Raw genomic sequence first — 24,157 nt, 5'->3', positions numbered from 1 at the left:
GGAGCTCTGCCTGGTGCATTGACCCTTCGTTCACATGCTTGTTGCCTCTTGGTCATAAGACGATGGATGCAGCTCCTGGCACAAATCATGATAAAGCCAGGAGGAAGTCAAGAGTGCAGGCCAGCCAAATCCACCCTCTCTACAGTGCTTTTCCCAAAGCTACTTCTGGCGTCCCCCACTTACTTTTTTTTTTTTTTTTTTTTGGAGTATAATTGCTTTACAATGGTGTGTTAGTTTCTGCTTTATAACAAAGTGAATCAGCTGTACATATACGTATATCACCATATCTCCTCCCTCTTGTGTCTTCCTCCCACCCTCCTCCCCACTTACTTCTTACTGGTCAGAACTGGGCCACATGGCCCCTAGCTGCAAGGGAGTCTGGAACGGTGTTTTTACGTAGACGCATTTCTGGGTCCACAAAATCAGGGGGCTATTGGTCAAGAAAGAGAGAATGAGTGTTAGGTGGCCGGCTACCAGTGTCTCCTTCAGCTTCCAGGTTGTTTTCCATGTGTATAGATGGACATATTCTGGGCCTGTATTTTCTTACAAACATTCATACTGCTCTATTAGCATGTCATAATTGCTTTAAGTGATTCACCAATACTCAAAAACTAGTAAATGGGAAATTCTTAACCTAAATTGACATGTTGACCATCTTTTACTACAGAATAAATTACGTTCAGCTAAATCACATGCTGCATTTTTTTCTAATTGTGGTTAAACATGCTGTATTTTTTGAGTAGCAGAACCTTTTTTCAAGCAGCATCTCCATCCGTAACACAGATGGAAGCTGAGTTCCTTTGATGAGTAGTGTGGTTGTCAGGAACCCTTTCTCTTCTCTCCCAACAACACCTGAAGCATTTCTGTGGAAATAGCATGTTGTCGGTAGTTACACTTTAAGACCTTTTCAGCCCAAAAAGGCTCCTTTGCAAACTGAGGTGCCCAGAGAGGGCCCTGGAGCCCTTGTGGGCCCCTCTGCGGCTCCCCACCTGCACAGTGGCTTGTGAGGTGAACAGGAAACAAGCCCTCTGGAAAGAGCTGCTCTGAGACACCGAGCGCCTAACACAGTCGTCCTGGGCCCTCACACCAACCCTGCTCACCAGAGACCTTTCCTCAGGCCTTCTGACGACACACCGGATGGTTCTGCCCACAGGCCTGACCCAGTTTCCTCATCCACTGGAGAGGACAAATACCACCCACCTTAGATTGTTTCTTAGGCCTGTGAAGTTTTAGGGAGATGGTGTGGCTGATGGGGTTTTCCAAAGGCTGAAACACTCTCAGATATGTGCCGTGTTCTCTCTCCTCTAGGAAGGAGCTGGGAGGGGTGAGCTGGGCGGGACAGTGAAACAGGGAGGAGGCAGGGGGCGTGGGGGGCTGGCAGCCCACACACTCGCTGTCTCCCTCTCCAGCGCCTAAGACTGAGCCTTCCTATCCTAGCCCTCTGTGGAAGGACCCGGGTGTCTGACTGGCATAATGGAGGGGGAAAGAGAAGCCCTGGGTAGTCCTAAGGTACTGTTGAATATTGGCCTGAAGGAACCTGCTCTGGTGATGGGGGCGGACATGTGAATTTGACCCTAGGTACTAGACGGGGACAGCGGGACAGAAGAGAAGTCGGAGGAGAAGCAGACAGCAGGAGTGAGTGATGGCAGTTAAAATAGCCTTCTTTTGCAAATTTCACAAGAGATATTAAGAGAAATGAAACTGCATATTAGTTCTTATTTGGGAGGCTTAATTATGTTCCATTTCCTCCAAGAGGGTAGGGGCCCCCCCGCCCCTCTCTCCTGCCTTTCTCCCCTTCACACCCCCTTCCCTCTTCCCCCACCCACTGACCAACCCCTCCAGCTGGTAGCTGTCCCCCACAGCACAGGTGAGGCCTAGCGATGCTCTCCCAGAGGAATTGGGCCTTTTTTTTCTTCTTCCTACCTCAAATACCAGATAAACCCAAATAACTTTTAAGTAAAATCAGGAAATCAAAGACGTAATTCCAATTAAAAATTTTTCTTTAACTTTTTATTTGGAAATAATTACAGATTCATGGGAAGTGGAAAAAGTAGTACAGAGAGGTCCCGTGCACCCTTTACCTGGCGTCCTCAGTGGTGGCTGTAGCATGTATTGAACCAGGAGATTGATGTTGGTACAGTCCACAGACTTCATTCAGATTTCACCAATTTTACAGTGATTTCTTTTTTAAACAGTTTTTCTTAATTATTAACATAATATAACCATATTACAGAAAACTCAGAAAATAGAGAGGAAAAAAATTTTTCTTGGTTCACTGTCCTATGTAGCCACTATAATCATTTTAGTGTTCATTTCCTTCCAGTCTTTTTGTGTACTTTTAGCATAATGGAAAGCATCATTTATGTACAATATTATAACCTGACTTAACAATGTTTTAAATGAACATTTTTCTTCATAACCTAGTCTTTATCATTGTACATGGCCATGTAATATTTCAAATGAATATGCCATATTTTACTTAATTATTCCCCTATTACTAGACAGTTAGATTGTTCCAGGTTTACTGTGTAATGATTTTGTTACATACAGCTTTATTTAACATCTTCCATATTTTGGATTCTCTCTCTAGGGTTTAACACCCAAGGATATGAACATTTTAATGACTCTTGATATAAAATGCCAAATTACTTTCCAAAAGAGCTGTCTCAAATTTCCATGCCACTGACATTTTAAACTATTGTCAGAAGTGGATGGGGTCATTTCTTTAACTGTCACTCACTTAATAATTGGAGAATGATACATTTTTTGTAAAATTGTAGTTTCTAGTTACTTATAAAGTTGATCATTTTTTCTTCTCTTTACTGGTGATACTTTTTATTTTGTGACTTGGCTGTTTGAATTCTTTGCCCAGTCATCTACTTAGTGTTTTACTTACTGATTTGTAAGAACTCTTTATCTAATGAAAATCTTAAGCTTTCATCTGTTATACATGCTGCAAATATTTCTTCCCAGTTCATTGTTTACCTGTTAATTTGGTTTATCGTTAAATTACTGTGTATGTGGAAATGTTAATTTTTTATGAAACCAAATCTGTCTGTCTTTTTTCCCTTCTTACTTTCAAAAGTCAGTCCTCTCCAGGGATGTGATAAGTTACTATATCCAATTCTTTTCTTCTCCTTTTTCCATGGTTTGATTTTGTTTTTTTAATTTACACTGCTAAATGGTATAATATGAAAACCTAAGCAGATTTTCCCCAAAGTTTTCTGTTTAGCTGAATGATCCATGTCATGATCCTTCCTCACTTATTTGCAAATCCTCTTATTACTATAGATTATTAAATGTAGTGAGTTAGCATGTCTAGGTCAGCTCTCAACTAGATGATTTCTCCAGCCCTGTTTCCTCTTTGCTTCCACCAGATCATGACCAACACGGGGAAGGCGAGGCGGAAGGGGGCGGCCGGCATGCAGTGGGGCGGCCCCGAGCCCCTGCGCCGGCCCATCACTCCCGGCGGCCACAGGACCGGGTACCCAGCGTAAGTACGGGTACTAAAGGAGGCGGGGATTTACTTTCTTAAGCTTTGTTTTGATTAACTGCAGTGTAAGATGTACGTATTTTAAAAATTCAGAATAAAATTTCATATCAAAAAGCATTTATCTCTTTATTATTTATCCTTTGGGGGATTTTTTGAAAGGAAAGAGGTTGAGTCTCCCTCTTCCCCCCATGTCTCTCAGGGTCTCCAAGCCACTTAACAGCCTTTATCCAGGAGAAGGCTGGTGTTGGCCAATGTGATTCTGAAGGAAAGGACCAAAAGGAGTGGTGGGTCTACCCAGAAAGGACTCCTGTTCTTCTCTGCAGCCTCTCACCGTAGCACCAGGCCCTTTGTTGGGATGGAGTGTCACAGTTTAAGATGCCATCAGCTTATTTCTAGATGACTCTGTAAAGCACCGATATGAATTTTTGGCTGCCAAGCCTTATTCCTTCTTCATAGCCTTGCTCCTACCCTGTTTATATAAACAAAACTAGTCTGGTTATCCAGAGCCTCTGGTCTCCCTGGGGACCTGAGGACCTGACCCCTGGGGGCTCTGGGGGAGCCCCAGGCCAGGCAGTCCAGCTTGGTCAGGACGAAGCCTCTTCTGTGGTCTGGGTGGCCTCTTCTCCTGTCCGGAGAGAACACTGGAGAGAAACAGGTGCAAATAAGGGGATTATAGAGAGCAGGCGAAAAACCTACATTTATTCATACAACAAATAGTGGCCATAAGATATTTCAAATGAATATGACGTATTTTACTTAGTTATCCTGAACAGCGGGGCGGTTTGCTTATTTCCAGGTTTGCTCTATAGTAATCTGTAATGAACCACTCGGCACCGGGGATACAGCAACAAACAAAACACAGAAATGCCTGCCCTTGTAGATCTCTGTGCATGGATGCTGAGGACTCTGGAGCCCCAGCACCTGCTCTGGTGGAGTTTGGTTGCCCATCCAGGACCTGACCTGTAAATATTTCAGGGCCCATGCTGTGGATGGTGCTCTGAGATGTTTGATTTGATTTCAAAACTAGTTATCATGTGCTTCATATTTCAAGGTTTTTATTTTTAATTATTAATGTATAAGCTAATATCATGCCTTTTTCTCTTAAACCTACAACCAGTATTTTTTAACCTACAGAAAAGTTGGAAGAATTATTACAATGAAGAGCTTCCAGCTGTTAGCGTTCTGACACATATGTGCTCTCTCTCTCTCTCTCTCTGGGCATAATATATAATTTACACAAATACATATTTTTTTGCTGAACTGTTTGAAAGAAGGTAGCATAGTTTCAGTGCACATCTCCTAAGAATAAGAACATCCTTTTACCTAACCACATTATCACACCTGAGAAAGTTAACGTTAATTTAATAATATAGCATATAAATATTCCCTAATCATCCCCAAAATGTCATTTATATCTGAGGGGTTTCGTGTTCATGTTTTGGATCCAGAACATAGCCAACTGTCAACTACTAGTAAATCCAGTTTATAAATGTAATATCTTTTTGAATGGAAGTAGCAAGAGGAATTAATAAAATTCATCTTGCTTAAGATGGGAAAGAGGACACTGAATCATCTTTAAAAAAATTATTTTAAAATTATTTTTTAAAGTTATTAAAACCCCGGCTTCACAGAGAGGCAACAATAAGATAAGCATATTTAATCAGGAATATGGGCAAAGGGAATCTAATAAATACAAGATATAACCAATGGGCACAGTTAATTCTTAGGGGAAATCTTCTACCTCATGGAGAGAAAAAGAGGACATTTTTCCATGCCTGGGGAGCACATGTGGCTGTCCCCTGACTTGTGGAAGTGGTCCCTGCTAGGAATGAGGGAACCTCATTTTCCTGAAATGATGGACCTTCCCACTCTTAACGAAGCAATTGCCCCATCACCAGCTCTATCCGTCAGGCCAATTTAACAAACATTTATAACACTTCTGTGTGCGAGTTGCTAGGGGTGCAAAAATAAGCGATGTGCTTCCTGCCCTCAGGAGCACACAGAGCAAGCCACCTAGTAGGGGAGAAAGACAGCGGCAGTTACGCGGTAAGTAGGTGATGACAGAGTGTAGGGGTTCCCCGCAGGCTGGCAGCACAAAGTTAACACTCAGCATCTCAGGTCAACTTCTTTAAAAAGGTTACATGACGCTGCATGCACACCCAGCGCCCTCTGATAACCCAGTGATGCCGGAAGTGTAGATAAATCAAGAATCTCAGTGATCTCGGGGACACTCTGACAATATGCATTACACACATTCCAGACACTAGTACTTTCGGAGTCAGTAATCCCACTCCAAGGATTTATACTGAGAAGTAATCAGATATTGACAGATACACACACACACACACACATAAACGCAAGCGTATTTATTGAAGCATTACTTATATAATGAGAAATAATCTAAATGCCCAAAGTAGGAAGTGGGTTAAATTATTAGCCACATAAAATAGTATTGAAAGTAACATTTCAGAAGAATATTTAATTCATAGAAAGAGCCTCCCAAGACGTTGCTAAGTGAAAAAGCGAATTATAAAATAGTGTGGATCTAGCCTGCTGGCCACATACGGTGATCCCAAGTTGTTTTTTAAAGTATATATTTGCATTTTAAAAAGAGTGAAAGATGTCAAATGTTAATAGGGGTTGTGTCTAGCAGGATATTCTGTATTTTCTATATATTTTCCTAATTTTTCATGATAAACACTGGTTTTAAAATCAAGAAAAGAAAGGTTGAAAATAACGAATACAGTCGCCCCTGTGTAATGCAGGACCCTCCATCACCCAGCATCCCTCCCACCTCCCCTCGGCCAGACCTCACCCTCTGTGGCCCCTAGATCCCCTCTCCCCCGGCACTGCCCTAACGTTGCAACCTCATTTAGCACCTCTTTTGCTCCATCTTCCACCTCCCTCTCTGCTTTCTTTCCCGAGGCCTTTCACCAGGCTCCATGTCTCCAGGCCTCCCTCGCCCTCTCGCCCTCTGGTTCCTTCCCTGCCCATCCTCCTCTCCCTTCACAGCCCACGTGGTCTGGCGGTGACGTCTGCAAATTAATTTTTCCACCGCCCCAGGTGACCTCCCAGTTTCCAAGCCCGGAGGACACTCTGGCAGTTGCCCCACTGACCACCCACGGGGAGTTCTCCCACCTCCATCCCACGGCCGCTGTGGGCTGGTCCCCCGACTCTCAACCCTCTTCCTCCTAAAATACTGTGCCCTGCAGGTCCCTATTAAAGATCCCATCCCATCCTCCTGGTTCTCTGGTTTCCCTTACATGCTGCTGACACCCAAGTCTCTCCCTCCAGCCCAGACTTGCCCCCCACCCCCGTGCTAGATGTGTCCTCACACCACCCCCAGTTCAGCCTTTTCCGGATGAACACCACAGTCTTCTGAGCCCCCTGCTTCAGGGAGCGGCATTAATACCCCCAGACAAGGGAACAGGATCCCACCCCGGGTGCCCAGCCCTCCCCTCCCACCTGCTCTCCTGGCTCTGGCCCCTCCTCTCTGCCTTCCTGAGCAATTTCTTCCTCCCCGGGCTGGGCGCAGCGTCCAGGCCATGCTGCCTGCCACGGTGCACGCTCCACGACCACAGACACAGTGCTCCTTCTACTACATCGTTGTGGAATCTCACTGCTGTGACTCCTGTTTCCCTTAGGGACCAAATCTAATCAAACCCTGGCCAACCAGGTCCTTCTTAATTGACACCCCCCAACCTCAGCCCTCGAAGCCCCACGTTCCCCAGGACACTGTGTGCATTTTGAGTGCACTAAATCTCTCTGTAACAAAGCAGCGCACATATATGCTTTTTCCTGCCCTGCCCGTTCATGGTGCTTGCTACCTCTGCCGGGAAATGTTCCGTGTTCGGGCCCCTGACAAACCCAAGCTCAGAGTTCAAGACCGGCTGAGTCTGTCTGTCTGCCTTTCTCTTACACACACATGCACACCACACACACACACACACACAGAGGTTTTTCTGCCCCGCATGGCAGTTAGGTGTCTGCTTGTCTTTGCTGCTGGAACTGACATTCAAGAACAGCCGTTTCATGGGGCACAACCCTAGACAGGGGGGACAAGCCTGCCCTGCTGTGTCCCCACTAAGCCCTGGTATCTCCTCGTTGAAGGGGAGTGAGTTCTGTGCTGCTGTGCGCACACTGCAGAACCTTCCTGGGGATCTGCTGTGAAGGCTGACGGGAGATGCCACCCCACATCCTACTTACCTCTCTGTGATGTGCTTGCCCAGGCCCCCTGTCTCTTGCAGGCGCCCACTGCATGTCTGCTGGGCCAATGAGTCTCCATCGACCCAGGTGCCAGCGGTAGGCACTGCACACACCATTGATAGTGTTCCAGAGAACAAGCTCTTCCCCAGTCCTGTTCCGGCCTAACTCTTGTTGTCAACGGCTGACGTGTCACGTCTTTTCTGATGGAATTCATCCCTTGGCTAATCTGCTTCATCCTTGGAAGAAAGCCCAGAAGATTGATACTTTAAATTGTTTGGTTGAAATTTCATGCTCCCGTGTCACCCAAAGCCAAAAGATCTAACTCTGTGTTAGGAAAAATAATAGCCATGTTTCACTGTAAATTTATAAGAGCTAACAAGAGTGAGGTAAGGGCACTTCCTATTTCTTAAAGAGATTCAATATCTGCTAATATCAGTTTAACAAAAGACTTCCAGGTACTTCCACTTCCTGTATTTTTTTGTGATGCTACACAGTAGTCAGCAGTCAAATATCTCCTATCTGTATTTATTGCTGTTTTCTTTTTTTCCTCCAGGCTGGAAGACCATCCCATCTCTCCCCAGATGGCCACACATGCCAGAAACAGCTGCCTCCCATCTCTGCCAAATGCCCACCTTCCAGTCTGCAAGGGGGTCATGCCTGGTGCTCCTGAGCCTTGTGCTTCCTCTTCATGTAAGCATACTGGCAGCATGTGGGGGGCAGCTTTGGGCCTGGGGGTAGCTCTGGGCCTGGGGGCAACACTGGGACTGGGGGCAGCACTGGGCCTGGGGGCAGCACTGGGCCTGGGGGCAGCTCTGGGCCTGGGGGCAGCTCTGGGCCTGGGGGCAGCACTGGGACTGGGGGCAGCACTGGGCCTGGGGGCAGCTCTGGGCCTGGGAGCAGCTCTGGGCCTGGGGGCAGTTCTGGGCCTGGGGGCAGCTCTGGGCCTGGGAGCAGCTCTGGGCCTGGGGGCAGTTCTGGGCCTGGGGGCAGCTTTGGGCCTGGGAGCAGCTCTGGGCCTGGGGGCAGCTCTGGGCCTGGGGGCAGCTCTGGGCCTGGGGGCAGCACTGGGCCTGGGGGCAGCTCTGGGCCTGGTGATGCCTGGACTCTTATGAAGCAGCTGCAGTTACAGACCCAGAAAGGCCTTGGCCTCCCACCTGGTCCTGAGAAGCCCCCTGAGCTCAGCCACTGCCCCGTGTCGTAGAGGCCCACAGGCTTGCAACCACACAGCCAGACCTGACCGTGGGCTTTTCCTTTAGACCCCCTTCTCTCAGAGCGCTGTGTCCAGTGCTCACATGTGCAAGCTTCTGAGCAAGATTTCTGACTGGGGAAGCTGTGTTTAATGTGAGATTTTTAAGTAGGAATCTCAGAACGATGTAGGTCTTTGACCAAAACTTTGGTGCCCCAAACTCTTGTGCTGAGGTGGTCAGCCACGTGTTAGAAAGGCTGAATTGAGTCAGAAATGTGTGGCTAGGAGCAAAAACTACTGTGGGATCCAAACACATTTTGAAGTATCCAGTTGAGTTCATCAGAGACTGATGGGGGATAAATGTAGTTTTTAGATGCCAGAAAAAATATATGTGCTTTGAATTCGAAATGTACAAAGTTTTTTTTTTAATTTTCAAGAGGAAATTAAAAAGATATGAACAGATCAGATAAGACTGTAATATCCATTCAAATAGAAAAACAACAGAGGAGCAGGTCAGATTCCAGTGTGAGAAACATCTGCGAGCTTTTATCATCTGCTCACAGTTGGATTCAACTGCTCCTGATCCCCGATTCAGAGCAATAGATCTGTCGCAGTGCCAGAAGGAAGCCAGGTTATTTGGTTACCCCAGGAGAGGAGATCTCTTGATTATAAGTGGTTTTAGAGGTTTTGCCAGCTTTGATCATCTGTTATTTTACATGTGTTTTGTTAGAGCTGCAGACATTGCAGGCGTTAATATGCCTTCTCTAAAAGACGATTAGCTCAATAATTTATCCAGAGATCTCTGCTGCCGGGGTGGAGGTTTTAGGTGGTCTAACAATTTTTGCCAGTTTGACCTAATGCCACTGAGTTTTAAATGATTTCAAGTTCTATAGGCCTGCACTTCCAAAAAGTTGCATTTAGGCTAAACTTATTCAGCAGTAACATCCTTGTTTGACCCAAATGACCACCAGGGTGACCCTCTGTCTTGCACCGATTATAAGTGTGGTCCTGTCTTTTGGAACGATTTGTCATGGTATTATTACCTGTAGGGTGGAGGCACTTGAGGTTGTCAGGGACAGAGGTGGCTGAGTGGCAGCTGGCGATGTAGACGTTCTTGTTAGTTTCAAGCACAATTGCCTTTGGCCCTGGCAGGGTCTGGTTCCTTGCAGGAAAACAATGGGCACCCATCCCTGTGATCATCAGCCGTTCCCAGTGCCTCTCCCTGCCAAGGCAGCAGCTGCTCATCAGCCCCTCCAGACGGGCCCAGTCACGCTGTCGGGTGCACCCATGAGCCTGCTGTGAACACCGAGGCCGTATTTTTCGGGTCCCATCCTCCACCTGCTCCTGTTCGCTCAGGTCTGGCTGGGAGCCCATCTACTGCCCTCCTGCCTCGGTGGACTCCGCTACACTGACCCCTAGTCCACCCTCACTCCCCCTGCAGACACCAGGCATATTAATCTCTCCACCCACCCCCAGGCCGTGTCTCCACCTCAGGCCAGCACCCGTAGTTCTCCTTTACAATCCTTTTCCTTGACAAAAGTTCTCCCCTTGGAGAAGCCAAGCGTCCGGGTCATCGGCTTTCCCGGGGTCATTTACTGAGCGTGGATTCCGTCTCCGGTGTAGATTCTGTGCTTCCTTCCTTTTGCCCAGCTGCAGCCACCCTGGCCCTCGCCTCACCCAGTGGACTAATGCCAGCTCCCCATCCTGTCTCGCCACCGCCATCTCTTCCTCTTCTCAGCCTCCACGTGAGGTTGCGTGCAAACAGGCTTCAGCCAAGGTGCTTGGAATGCTGCGTTGAGACTGGTTCTGAGGCTGCATCTGGGACTGAGTGCCACGGTTGAGGGAAGGAAAGGACAGCGGTGGGCAGTGGGGCCATCCTGACCCTCACCGTCTCTGGTTTTACTCCTTCCCTGACAAGAGCCGATCTGACTTCCTCTTGACCCTACCGTCCATGCAGTCCTGCTCCTCCAGCCCTTTCTTGCCCGTCTCTTCTCCTGCTCACCTTGTCCCCCCCCCATCCCAGTCTGGCCTCGCCTGGCCACTCCCCACAGGTCCCCTCACACATGACTTACTACTGAGTCTGGCTACACTCATGCTGGGAATTAACACCTCGAGACCCGTGGGAACCCAGCACCACGGCCCACACGTCAGGTTTGCTCAGGACACCCCTTCACCCCTGTGCATTCAGTCAACACTGAAGGCAGGACTCAGGACGAGGAAACTGCGGGACCCTCAAACGGCTTGATCAGTTGAATGCGGGCCCAGAAAGGACATTATTTTTAAGCAAAGGACTCAGCCCCACGGAGCCAAAAGGAAATAGTTCCCAAGAAAAATAAGCCAAGAATGTGACTTAGAGTGTTGCATGATATTGGCCTGAGGCAAGTTATTCTCATTTCCCCGTCAACCAAAACTGGGGTATCAAACTCCCATGCCTTGTCAGTGGACCGTGGAGGGACAATGCCAGCCCTGTCTGAAATGGATTAACAGGTAGGAAAGCAGTGGTTGTCCCAGGAGGCCTCACGCGCTGCTCTCCTCCCAGATCCCAGCTCTTTCAGTGGAGCTGGTTTTCTTGCGGGTGTGGGGGGTGTGCCGCAGGGGGTGCTCTGAAAGTCTGCAGTGTGGCCTAAGCAGAGCGAATAGGCAAGGACGGAGGGGTGGCTACTGCTTGGTGACTGAACCGAGAAGACCTCAGAGGGTCTTCGGAGAGCCCAGCTTGGCGCCTCCTCCCTCCTGCCAGAGGGCTTTGCCAGCTGTCTCCCCCCCACCAGCAGCCGGGGAAAGCTCCTGATCCTGGAGGGCTGCCTACCCCCGGGCACCATCTTGTAACACCATTAACTCTCATGGGATTTTCTGTGTGTAGCTCAGCACTCGTGTGCTTCTACTCAACTATTGTTTCATACACCCAAATCTGGTCCCCTGGGCTTTATTAAACAGTTAAGTCTCCTACATAGGAACGAGTTCTGTTCTGAGATGACGTTCTTAAGTCCAATTTGTTCATAAATCCAACGAAGCTAGCCTAGGTACCCAGCTAACTAATAGGATACTAATAACTAATATAACTAATATAATCAGCTATAGAGTACTGTACTGTAATAGGTTTATAATACGTTTTGCACAAATAATACATAAAAAACAAACACAAAATAAAGAAAACATCTTTAATCTTACAGTATGGTATCTTGAAAAGTACAGCAGTACAGTACAACAGCTGGCATCCAGGGGCTGGCATCGAGTGAACAGGCAAGAAGAGTTACTGACTGGAGGAGGGAGAGGAGGTGGGAGACGGTAGAGCTGAAGGGTCGTCAGCAATAGGAGACCGAGGGCAAGCTGCAACTTCACTCACACCTGACGTTGATGGCACAGGTTCTGGTTCCTTGCTGGATTCACTTCTGTCTACTCTCTTGAAAAAACGATCCAGTGACATCTGGGTAGTAGCTCTTTTTTCTAGTCATAGATGACCCAGTAGCCCTGGATTGCATTCTGAATGGCTGCTGCAACCATTTGTAGAGGATGCACACACATGGCAATGTACGCCAGAGACGTGAACTAACTTACGTGATTGGACATGCAAATGCACGTTCACATCTTTGAACGTTCACAACTTGAAGGTTCGTATGTAGGGGACTTACTGTAAGCCCATTGAACAGAGAGCACAGACAAGCAGACCAGTTGTCCATTGAAGAGCAGATCAGAGAAGGCTGAAATTCTAGTTCTAGTCCCAGTTCTGGGTGGAGACTGTCCAATGTGGACTGTAAATAAAGCCACCCATTGGGTTCCATACCAGAAACAGAGTCCTTGTTTGGGTCAAAAGAGAGTTATCTGGAAGTCAAAGCTGTGCCCCCTTGCTATGGATTTGAGGAAACCTGCAGGGAAGATTTTTTTTTTAAATTGAAGTATAGTTGATTTACAATGTTGTATTAATTTCTGCTCTACAGCAAAGTGATTTAGTTACACATATATGTACATTCTTTTTTATATTCTTTTCCATTATGGTTTATCACAGAATATTGAATATCGTTCCCTGTGCTATACAATAGGACCTTGTTTACCCATTCTATATATACTAGTTTGCACCTGCTAACCCCAAACTCCCAATCCATCCCTCCCCCATTCCCTTCCCGCTTGGCAACCACAAATCTGTTCTCTATGTCTGGGAGTCTGTTTCTGTTTCTTAGATAAGTTCATATCTTAGATTCCACATATAAGTATGTGTTTTTGTACCACATAAGTATGGTATTTGTCTTTCTCTTTCTGACTTACTTCACCTAGTATGATCACCTCTAGGTCCATCCATGCTGCTGCAAATGGCATTATCTCATTCTTTTTTTTTTTTTTTTTTTTTGCGGTACGTGGGCCTCTCACTGTTGTGGCCTCTCCCGCTGCAGAGCACAGGCTCTGGACGCGCAGGCTCAGCAGCCATGGCTCACGGGCCCAGCCGCATGTGGCATGTGGGATCTTCCCAGACTGGGGCACGAACCCGTGTCCCCTGCATTGGCAGGCGGACTCTCAACTACTGTGCCACCAGGGAAGCCCTCGCATTCTTTTTTAAGGCTGAGTTGTATTCCATGGTATATATGTACCACATCTTCCTTATCCATTCATCTGTCAGTGGACATTTAGGTTGTTTCCGTGTCTTGGCTATTGTAAATAATGCTGCTATGAACATAGGGGTGCGTGTTTCTTTTTGAATTATAGTTTTGTCTGGATATATGCCCAGGAGTGGAATTGCTAGATCATATGGCAACTCTATTTTTAGTTTTTTTGAGGAAACTCCATTCGTTTTCCATAGTGGCTGCACCAACTTACATTCCCACCAACAGTGTAGGAGGGTTGCCTTTTCTCCACACCCTTTCCAGCATTTGTTAGAGACTTTTTAATGATGGCCATTCTGACCGGTTTGAAGTGGTATATCATTGTAGTTTTAATTTGCATTTGTCAAATAATTAGCGATGTTTAGCATCTTTTCATGTGCCTGTTGGCCATCTGTACGTCTTCTTTGGAGACATGTCTGTTTAGGTAGGGAAGATTCTTTATATTTAAGATAAAGCAGAGGCCACATTGCAAAGGTGCTAGAGAGACTTTTTTTTTTTTAATGAAAGAGCTGAAAGGAGCGTGGATTAAGGAAGCAGTGAATCCAGACTCTGTCACAGTGTTGCTCTGATGGTGACACGGACCCCCTTGGCTATAGAACAAGAAGAGGAGAAGCAGGGCTGGAGAAAGAGGGGTCCCCGTCATTTGAAATACAGAACAGGCCTGTCCCCAGACCCTTGGGAGGCATCCGCGGCAGTGTCATCTGGGACTTCTCCTATCACTCCCTGTGATCTTGGGGTGACCTAGGTGGCCTTGTCCTTGCTAGGTGGTATTATGGAGGCTCCTGCCCCTGGGGGAAGACAGGGATTCAGGCCTGAAGGATCCTGGGGCAGCACAGGGCGAAGAGAGCCCCACCTCGGGGGTTGCCAGATTTGGCAAATAAAAATACAGGACACCCAGGTGGACTTGAATTTCAAATAAACACGAAGAGTTTTTCAGTGTGCCTCTGGGCCGCTGTGCATCAGAGCCAAGCAGGGGCCCAGGAGACAATTCTGGCTTTTGTTGGCTTTTCCCTGAGAGGCAGTGGGAGTGTGGGAGGCGACAGGGCCACTGGTCTGTCCTTCTCCGCTTCGTGTGTCCCAGCCAGAGCATGCCTGTTGCACCTTCAGGTTATAAGTACATCAAGTGGCCATCTGGAAAGGCCTCAAGCTGCACAAGTAAACAAGTCCCCATCCATAGGCGCCGGGGAGCCGTGAGGGACTGGCCCGGGGTGTGTGCTTTTCTCGACTTCAGGGCCCAGCCCAGTAAAGAGCATCCTCAAAGAGCTTCCAGAGCAGAATCAACTGAGCTCTCTCTCCTCCTCCACAGCTATCGACGCCAAGTCGGGAGAGTGGTTGCCAGCAGGACGTCAGGGAGAGCCTCACCTGCCCCCAGCGGGAGGCCCGAGCCAGCCTAGGGAGGTGCCCTATGCCCTGGACAGTGGCGAGACCACCAGGTAGGGATGGCGAGGTATCCTGGGAAGGCTCCTCTGAGGCCCAGCCTCTGACGATGGAAGCAAAGGAGCGTTTCGCTGGGTCCTGAAGCACGGTTCTGAGATCCTCAGGGGAGCGTGGTCACCATGCTTGATAACCTCAGAGCCCAAGGGGGAGGGACCTGCCGCCGGAGAACTATCAGTTGTCAGACTGGAAGGAAAGAAAAACTTACAAACATGCCCAAGAGACTAGTTTTAAGAACTGATAGGTAAACATGTTTGGGAGGGTTTGTGATTAGAATTAATTTGAGGTCCGTGTCCTATCTTAGCAGCTGGCTTTGGAGGGGAGAAAGATGAAGAACGAGACCAGTCAAATGGTTTGGCTCCGATGTCAGCTTCCTGAAACCGAAACTGGGCCTCCAAGGAGAAAATAAAAGTTATTTTCTCTCCCTCTGTACCAAACGAGCACAAACTGGCACTTGATGGGTTACCAGGGATTCTTTAGAATCTAGAAAGGACTGTTTTTCTTAATCTCTCACAGCCCCCTTTTTCAGGTCGGAGGAAGCCTGCTCAGGGGGAGGGGCCCAGCTCTGGATGCAGACCCAGCCTGTCTCCCGACCGCCGCCCACCACTTCCTCCTGGTCACAGGGCGCCCTGCCGGCTGAGCATGTCACCATAGACAAGCCAAGCTCCTGCACTAAAACCCTGGGCTAGAGTCATGGTGAACATGACTACGCCTTGCAGTCTCAGAAGTAAAGGGATCCTGCCACGGTGACTGGCCAGGCCTCCCGCGCCCCACCTTCCTGTAGAACAGGGAAGGACTTCCCTTACAGTGTCCGCAGGGTCACCCTAACCTCAGCTGTGGTCACGGCTGACTGGCCCGACAGCAGCGGGGCCTCGGGGAGCTGGGTGAGGCAGTGGGAGGACCCGCATTCCAGGCCCCCGAGGCCTGAAGCCACCCACTGCCTGCAGAAGTGGCCGGGGAGTCAGAGATGACCTGCAGAAGCCCTAGCAGAGCCAGCACCCACTGGTGGACCCAGCAGAGCGGCACCCACTGGGGCAGGCAGCGACCCTGCACCTTTCTTTCCTGCTGTGTGGGGATGAGCCGGAAGGACTTTGGGACCTGCACTGGGGAGGGGGGCAGTCCTGGATGTCTCTACCGGGCCGAGGGCGTAAAAGATGGTGAGCCCGAGGCTCACCGTGTGGTCTCGTGCTCCGTGACTGTCTCCCGCTCTCCTCAAAGACAGGGGCCACGAGCAGGGTGTTTGTCCCTGTGTTCCCACACCTGGCCCAGGGCAGGTGCTCAAAATAGGCGATGGATGGATCCTAGGAGAAAGGGAGAGAGAGTGGCTCTCTGTCTGGCTTGACAACTCCTCTCTCTCTCTCTCTCTTCTCTCTCTCTCTCTCTCTCTCTCTCTCTCTCTCTCTCTCTCTCTCTCTCTCTCTCTCTCTCTCTCGGTCTGTAGTGGGGAGGGCAGCCCCTGGCCCCAGAAGATGAGTCCGCTGGGTGGGCCCTCGCTTGCGGCAGAAGGAAGGCCCTGGAGCTCTGGGCGTGGGTCATTTGTAGACGGAATGATAGCCCTCAGTTGCTTAGCCCCAACTTTGAGGTGGTGTAAAGATGATTGCAGCCCCGTGGCTTCCAGCAACTGGTCTTGCTATGCAATTGCCTTCCAGAAAAAGCCAGGAGTAAAAATGTTCGGACTCCACCATCCCACACCTCCCCACAGCCAAGTTCTCCTTTTCTTTTTTCTATCCGCTTAGCTTTGAGTAGCTTTTAACCAGGCTATGAAAATGCATTTTTTAAAAAAAAGCATTTATCCCAAGAAGAGCCAAGGCCCTCTCCCAGGAAATCTGTCGGTTCAGACCTGGAGGGGCTGACCCGCACCTTGGAACGTGCAGCGTTGCTTTCCAGCCGTCACCTGCAGGAAGGTGAGGGGCCTTGCTGCCCAGACTTGTCACGTGGCCTTGCCGACCCATCGGCTGCCGGCCATCTGCGGATTATGACTCAGCAGCATTCCAAACACAAGTAAAGATTAAATATCTCCAGAAGCCTTTTCTTGCTACTCCGTTCCAACACAATGTTCCTATTGATAAGAGAGATAATATAAACAGGCCAGCCTTCTTTAATAAGTAATCGCCTACCTTGCAGGCCACCTACCAATTTACCAATATATTGAAGTTTACCTCCTACTAGGACCCAGCACCATGTGTTCCTGTAGCAGATCACGTTTTTCTAAATCATAGGTGACTGCCATCCATGTGCTTTTTCTGCTCTGCCCTCATCCGGTCCCATCTCCTGCCAGACCGTCACCCTTTCCTGGCTCTGGCTCCTAGCTGCCCAGACTGCTGAGCTCAACATTCTGGGGCGTTAGGGAGCTAGGGGCCACTCAGAGGCCAAGCTGACCCTTACTGACAGACAGCCATCCCCGCCTCCTACAGAGTCCTTTCCAGGGGGTCCTGATGCCATCATCCCTGCAGAGTTCAGTGACAGTGGCCAGCGCCCTCAGTCCACACCGCCGCTTCCTGCAGCCCCCCAGGTTGTTTGGGGAACCTCATGGGGTGGGGGGCACCTGCCAAGCCAAAGGGCGGCCCCCTGGTGTCTGCCAAAGGCCACTCTCTCCAATGCCAACGGGAGGAGCCAGCCGAGGGAGCCTCTGTCTGAGGGTGCTCTTTCCCCAGCAGCAATGCTGCCCTGGCCAAACAAAGGTCATGTCCCACGGCAGAGAAGAGGCTGCCTTTTAAGGTGTATTAGTCAGGATCCTCCAGAGAAATAGAACCAACAGGAAGTGTGTCTATACAGAGATTTCTTTTAAGGAATCGGCTCCCATAGTAGCAGAGGCCTGGCAAGTCCAAAATCTAAAAGTGATCAGATGAGGCCCACCCACATTCTGGAGGGCAGTCTGCTTTACCCAAAGGCCACCTATGAGGAGTTCCCTGGCGGTCCAGTGGTTAGGACTCCGCATTCTCACTGCCAAGGGCCCGGGTTCAATCCGTGGTCGGGAAACTAAGATCCCACAAGCCGCACAGCACGGCAAAAAAAAAAAAAGTCCACCTATTGAAATGTTCATCTCATCCAAAGAACACTTGCACAGAAATATCCAGAACAATATTTAATCTAATACCTGGGTGCCATGGCCCAGCAATGTTGACCCATAAAATTAACCTGCATGTTAGGATATTCATACACATTGCCAAATTGCTCTCCAAAAAGGATGGGACCCTTTCCTGGTTGCCCTGGGTTGGGAGGTTAGAGATTCCCAGCCCTGCTGCCCAGACTTTTTTCTCCCTTCACTTCTTGCCAACTCACCTCGGCTTCCTCTGACCCTGCAACTTGACCTTGCTGCTCACTGGCTCTAAGGCCCCACGGGGTGAAGCAGGCCAGCCGTCCTGGGCCTGCACGTCTAGCTCCTCCAAATCTGGCCACCCTGTTCCATGACCGTGTGATGGGACATCCCCAGGTAACCCAGGGCTGACCCTCTGCCGTTAGCATTGCCGGGAATAGCCCCAGTGCTCACCTGAGTAGTTTTCACTAGTGTCTCTCAATTATTCCTTTTGAAAGTGTAATGGGGCTACATTTAAAAATGGTCAAGATTTTTGGGCCTCCCTGGTGGCGCAGTGGTTGAGAGTCCGCCTGCCGATGCAGGGGATACGGGTTCGTGCCCCGGTCTGGGAGGATCCCATATGCCGCGGAGCGGCTGGGCCCGTGAGCCATGGCCGCTGGGCCTGCGCGTCCGGAGCCTGTGCTCCACAACGGGAGAGGCCACAACAGTGAGAGGCCCACATAACGCAAAAAGGAAAAAAAAAAAAAAAAAATGGTCAAGATTTTTATGTTATGTATATTTTACTGCAATAACAATGATAAAAAATATCAAAATTAGGGAGTTCCCTGGTGGTCTGGTGGTTAGGATTGCCGTGGCCTGGGTTGAATCCCTGGTCAGGGAACTGAGATCCCACAAGCCACAAGGCCAAAAAAAGAAAAAATATATATCTATATATCAAAATTAGAACAGCAAAATAGGAGAAAAAATCCTCTGAACTAAATAATATTAAAGGAAAACCACCTCACTAGCCCGTATAAGCAGCTTCTTTGTATGTGGAAGAAGTGTCAGCAATGCATGCCTGTTTTCACACAATTGCAGTCAGACTTACATGCTACTCTGTATTGCTCTGTTTTCAGCCTTATTCCATTCTCTCTCATATGCCTGAGCAGCCCCCATCTTTATTATTTTTAATGATTGTGTGCTCTTTCATCTGATCTATATACCGGAATTTATGACGCCTTTGCCCTAACATTTTGCTTTTCTTTCATTCACTGGTAATGCACATGGTGCTCAGAAACTGTGCTGGACACTGAGGCTCAAAGGTCAACTAGACCAAATTGCTGCTCTTAGGGAGTTCACCTAGAGGGACAATATTAGGAGTGACATAAAAATAAATTTTGCTTTTTGAAGAAAAAAATTAAAGTTTAAAAAAAAAGCAATAGGGCTAAATCTCCTCTATCCTTTTCAACCTGGTATGAAAGAGTTCTTGTCTAAAGTATGGGCGGTTTTTATGCCAGCCTCTTTTTTTTTTGCTTTATTGGAATATAGTTGATTTACAATGTTGTATTAGTTCCTGCTGTACAGCAAAGTGAATCGGTTATACGTATACATATATCCACTCCTTTTTAGATTCTTTTCCCATATAGGCCATTACAGAGTATTGAGTAGAGTCCCCTGTGCTCTACAGTAGGTCCTTATTAGTTATCTATTTTATATATAATAGTGTATGCCAGTCTTTTTCTAAATTTGAATTTGGAGACTTTTCAGATATTTAAGTTTTATTTTTCTGATTATTAAAGTATTAGATTCTCAATGTAAAAAAAAAAAAGGAGGCATGTAGAAATAATCCAAAAATTATGCAGTTTCCTCCCGAGTCTCACTCCCCAGAGTCGTAACCCCCATTTACGGGGCACTTTACCACAACTGGGCCCGGAGCACAGCCACCCTATCTTCAGAGCTGTCCTATAGAAAACATTTTACAGGTGAGGAAACTGAGGCTCCCAAAGTGTCAGCAGACTTGCTCACTCTCGTCACCAGCTAGAGAGCAGCACAGTGGGACTGAGAACCCAGGCCCTTCGACTGAGCGTACCCTCTGGGCCCCCCACCCTCCTTCCCGGCCACTGGATCCTGCACTTCCCACAGTCCTCAGTTTCAACCCCCAGCACACACCACACACACACGCACATGCACACGCACACACACACACACTCCCCACTGCCCACTGCAGTGGGATGCAGTGCGGGGACCCCCTCACTCGCCAAGCTCACAGTACCTGCCGTGCACCTGCTGTGTGCAGCCCGCAGACGGAGACACCCACTTATTGAAGGGAAGCTGGACTAGGAGCACCTGCCGCCTCTGCCGGGAGCGAAGCTGGCGCTGACATCAGCTCATTCAATGGTGACAACAACCCCGGATGACAGCCCGGGACTCCAGTCTTCAGAGTTATTGTCCGGAAAATGGGCGCATAGATAGCAAAGGCCCCAGAAGTCAAGGTGGGAAGAAGAGTTGAGCATGTATATAGCTCAATGACAGCCAGAGAGCAAAGGGCTAGGCCGGGAAATCACATCACCAACCCCAGCTGCGGTGGCTGCAGGTGCTGGAGGAAAGCTGGCTCCTGTCTCTGTGAAGCTGGTCCATTGGGATGGGGTCCTGAGGGTGTCTGGAGGATGGCTGGCTATAAGATCCCACTGGGTTCAGATCTTGGCCTCACTAACTGCTTGTTATGTGTGTGACCTTGGGAGAGTTTACGAACTTAGAGCCTCAGTTTTAACATCTGAAAAATGGGGTAGTAATGCCTGCCTCACAGGATTGTTTGGGGGCTGAAAGTTACCTTCGCGCTGAGGCCTTTTCGGGCTACCCCATCTAAAATCACTTTCCAATTGCTATGATAAATTAGCACACAGTTAGTTACCTGAACAAACACAAATTTATTATCTTACAGTTCCCTAGGTTAGAAGTCCTACACGGGTCTCAGTGGGCTGGAATCAAGGTATCCACTGGGCAGGTTACATTCCGGAGGTCTAGGGAAGAATGTCTTTTCTGGCTTCTAGAGGCCTCATGCCCTCCTTGGCTCGTGGCCCCTTCCACCATCCTTCAAGCCAGCAGCGTTGCATCTCTGTGCCTTTTTTCCGTGGCCATACCTGTTCCTCTGACTCTCTTCTGCCTCTCTCCCACTCTTAAGGACCCTTGTGATTACCTTGGGCCCACTCCAGTAATCTAGGATAATCTCACATCTGCAGCCTTAATTCCCTTTTGTCATGTAAGGTTCCAGGGAGTAGGACATGGACCTAACTGGGGACCATTACTCTGCCAGCCACAGCTTTCCTGGCCATTCGATCTCACAATTTAATACTCTCCCAAGTTCCCTATTCCCCTTCCTTGCTTCGTCTCCTCCTTAGCATTGATTCTTCTTTCATCGTCTCCCTCCTGCCCTAAAACGTGAGCTCCATGGGGCAATGATTTATGCCTCTGGGTGCCCTGCTCTCCCTCACCCCCGCCCCATGCCCAGGACAATGCCACGTCTGGCATCTATTAGTGCCTGGAAAGGGGAGTCCTTCCTTTCTCCTGTGACTTCAGATTGCACATTTTGTTCCAGGGAGTTCACACCCGGCTTCACCTACAAGCCCCGGGCCCCCTGCAGCCCAGAGATCCTGGACCTGAACCCACCCAAGGCCAAGGCATCGGCTCCAGCCCCTCATTTCTCCTCGTGTGGCCCACAGCAGGCCAGCCGCCCCGGCTCCACGGCGTGCGCCACGAGGAGCCTGCAAAGTAAGTCAGCCTGCAGGGAACGGCGCTGGCCTTCCGCATCTGACTGGTGCCCCTTCCGTGCCCACCGGACCAAGGCCCGCTTCCCCTCCCCGCAGGACCAGGGCCCTAGCCAGACGCTTCCTCTGCCCCAGGGACCGGTTCTTCACTCATCTTTCTGTTTATGAAATTGCCCTTGGTCTCAGCGGCTCATACACAAACGGGCGGAATGACACCCTCCAGGCAATGCCACTCGGAGACAAGATCCCCCTGCGTGGGGCTTGCAGGTCAACCCCAAAATCCGAACCGGCCTTCTGGTGGGAAGCAGCCAGCAGCAGCTCAGGGCGGCCTCGAAATCAGACAGAAGCAGGTGCTTCCTCGCAGGCTGGGCGGAGGGGCCGCCCGAGGGACTTGGGGGGGGGGTGGTGGAGGGTGGGTCCAAGGTCCCCCCTCTGTCCCTGGGGCCCCCCTCTCGCCCTTTTGCTAGCGGTAAAGACCGCTTCTCCGTCCCCTGCCCGTCGGCTAGTTGACCACAGCCCTCCACTCCCCAGCTGAGCCCGTAACTTTCTAAAGGGCTTTACTAAAAATAAGGGAAAACAAAAGAGAAACCGAACAAAAGAACGTCAAGCGGCCCCAAATCAGCCACTCTCAGGATGTATGCAGGCCTACGGGGCCCCTTCCGTTCCTGCCGCGGCCCTGGGCGCGTTGGCCAGCCGGGGAGCCGTTGGGCTGGGAGTGTGTAAATGGGCCGAGGCCGGGAAGCCCGCGGGGCCCTCCCCCTCCTTTCAGCGCCCCTCTGCTGGGAAACACACGCGCAGGGCCCCAGCCCGGCCTCCCCACCGCGGTGCTTCCGTACACAGGTCCGGAGGAAAAGCCGGCGAGTACCGGGGGGTGGGGCGCGGCCAGGAGAGGGGCAGGCAGGCCGCCCATCCCTGCCCGGCCTCCGGGCTGCAGCAGGCCGGGCGCCCCTGCTCTCGTCACCACGGTGGCAGCACCGGGCCGCGGACGGGCTGGCCGGCGCACGGGGTGGGTAGCAGCAGATACGCGTCCCTCGGCCCCAACAGACACAGGCGCGCGGCCAGCGGAGCTCACAGAGTCCCCGCACCGGGCAGCCTGCTTCCTGTAAGGGACGAGCGTGGCCGCCCGACTCAGGCCCTGGCCGCAGAGCAGGTGACCCGGGAGGGAAGGTTCCCGGCGCTCTGTTTGCGCAGAGCCTGTTGAAAGGAGGGCTTGTGTGGGACAGAGGGGGCTCTGTGCTGAGACCGGCCTGGTGCTGGCAGCTTGCCTGGATTTTCTTCTCTAGGCATCCAGTCTTCCAGGAAGTGAGGATGCGTTCTTCCCCGGTGTCACCCTCCCGTTGCCCAGTGACCAGCCAACTTCCTGCCCTCGGCCAGCCAGCAGCTGCAGGTGACAGATGTGAAGAGACAGTTGTCAATGAGCCGCCAGGTGGCTTCAGGGGCTGAGGAGGACAGCCCTCCAGGCATCCAGGACCAGGCCCACCGCAGCCCATGCCCCAGGGTCCTGCCACCGCCCTTCCTGCCCGCCCTCCCCCTGGCACCCAGCTGGGGGGCAGCAGAGCCAAGTCCATGAGCCCGTCCATCTCGTCCATCCCGGGAGCTTCTGCGGAGGAGCCGGAGCCAGACAGCTCGGCCAGAGACGGGACCCTGGCCTCGGCGGAAACTGGCCCCCCTCACCCAGACCAAGTATGAGGAAACAGAAGGGACTGAGAATGACAGAAACTCGTTCTCAAGCCCGCTGCCTGAGCAGCAGACTTAGTATTTTCTTCCTCTTTTAAAATCTGGTAAGAATATGGTGTGTTCCCCTCTCTGGCTGGGAGTATGGCTATTCCAAAGCAGCCCTGTGCTTCTGCACGTGTGTTTTAAGGACCCAGAGCGTTGACCAGTTTAAAGCCATTTCCCTCCCTCCATTAAAACCATAAGCACAAATAGTGCCACTGGCAGTGTGACTGTCCCCCGCTGGTGGAGGCCTGTACTCGTACTCGCTCCTTGCCGAGGGTGCCCTCAGGGCCCACGTCTGAGGACAGAGGAAGAAACTTCACTTCACTGCAGAGCCAGTCATGTTACTCAAGCTAGTCGCAGGGTCTGACCTCTCCTAAAACAGAAATATTGAAATAAAATTATCAGTATTTACATGGTACGTGTGTGTGTGTGTGTGTGTGTGTGTGTGTGTGTGTGAATAAAATCACATGCTGCCCCCCAGGCAGTCCGTCTGCCCTGGCCATGCCCATTAGTGGAGGCATCACTGGGGCCCCACTGGACGTAAATAAAGGATAAGCGCTGCGTTTTTCAATGGCCTTCTGACTCCTCAGGAGAGCGGGAAGAGAGGTGAACAGGAGAATGTTGGAGCGGGCAAGAGGCCAGGTTACCCCTGCGATGACTGTAAACACATCATGGGCCAGGACCCTGGGTTAATCTCGCGAGGTCTTGGCAGTGGTGCCAGGCTGGGCACATTAGAACTCTGTGGTC

General features: G+C 50.1%; 1 protein-coding gene across 1 annotated transcript in view; it reads left to right on the top strand.

Moving 5' to 3' along the window:
- ARMC9 (armadillo repeat containing 9) overlaps positions 1 to 22,226 on the top strand; it is a 142,113-nt gene extending 119,887 nt beyond the window's left edge. Inside the window, 5 exon segments of the mRNA XM_060106995.1 lie at positions 3,378 to 3,493; positions 8,253 to 8,389; positions 14,784 to 14,910; positions 21,523 to 21,742; positions 21,744 to 22,226. Of these exon segments, the coding sequence (XP_059962978.1) occupies positions 3,378 to 3,493; positions 8,253 to 8,389; positions 14,784 to 14,910; positions 21,523 to 21,742; positions 21,744 to 22,226 (1,083 nt within the window).
- The last annotated feature ends 1,931 nt before the right edge of the window (positions 22,227 to 24,157 follow it).

This window comes from Mesoplodon densirostris, chromosome 8 (genome assembly GCF_025265405.1).
Source record: "Mesoplodon densirostris isolate mMesDen1 chromosome 8, mMesDen1 primary haplotype, whole genome shotgun sequence".
Taxonomy (NCBI): Eukaryota; Metazoa; Chordata; class Mammalia; order Artiodactyla; family Ziphiidae; genus Mesoplodon; species Mesoplodon densirostris.
This window is presented reverse-complemented; position numbering and strand designations above follow the sequence as displayed.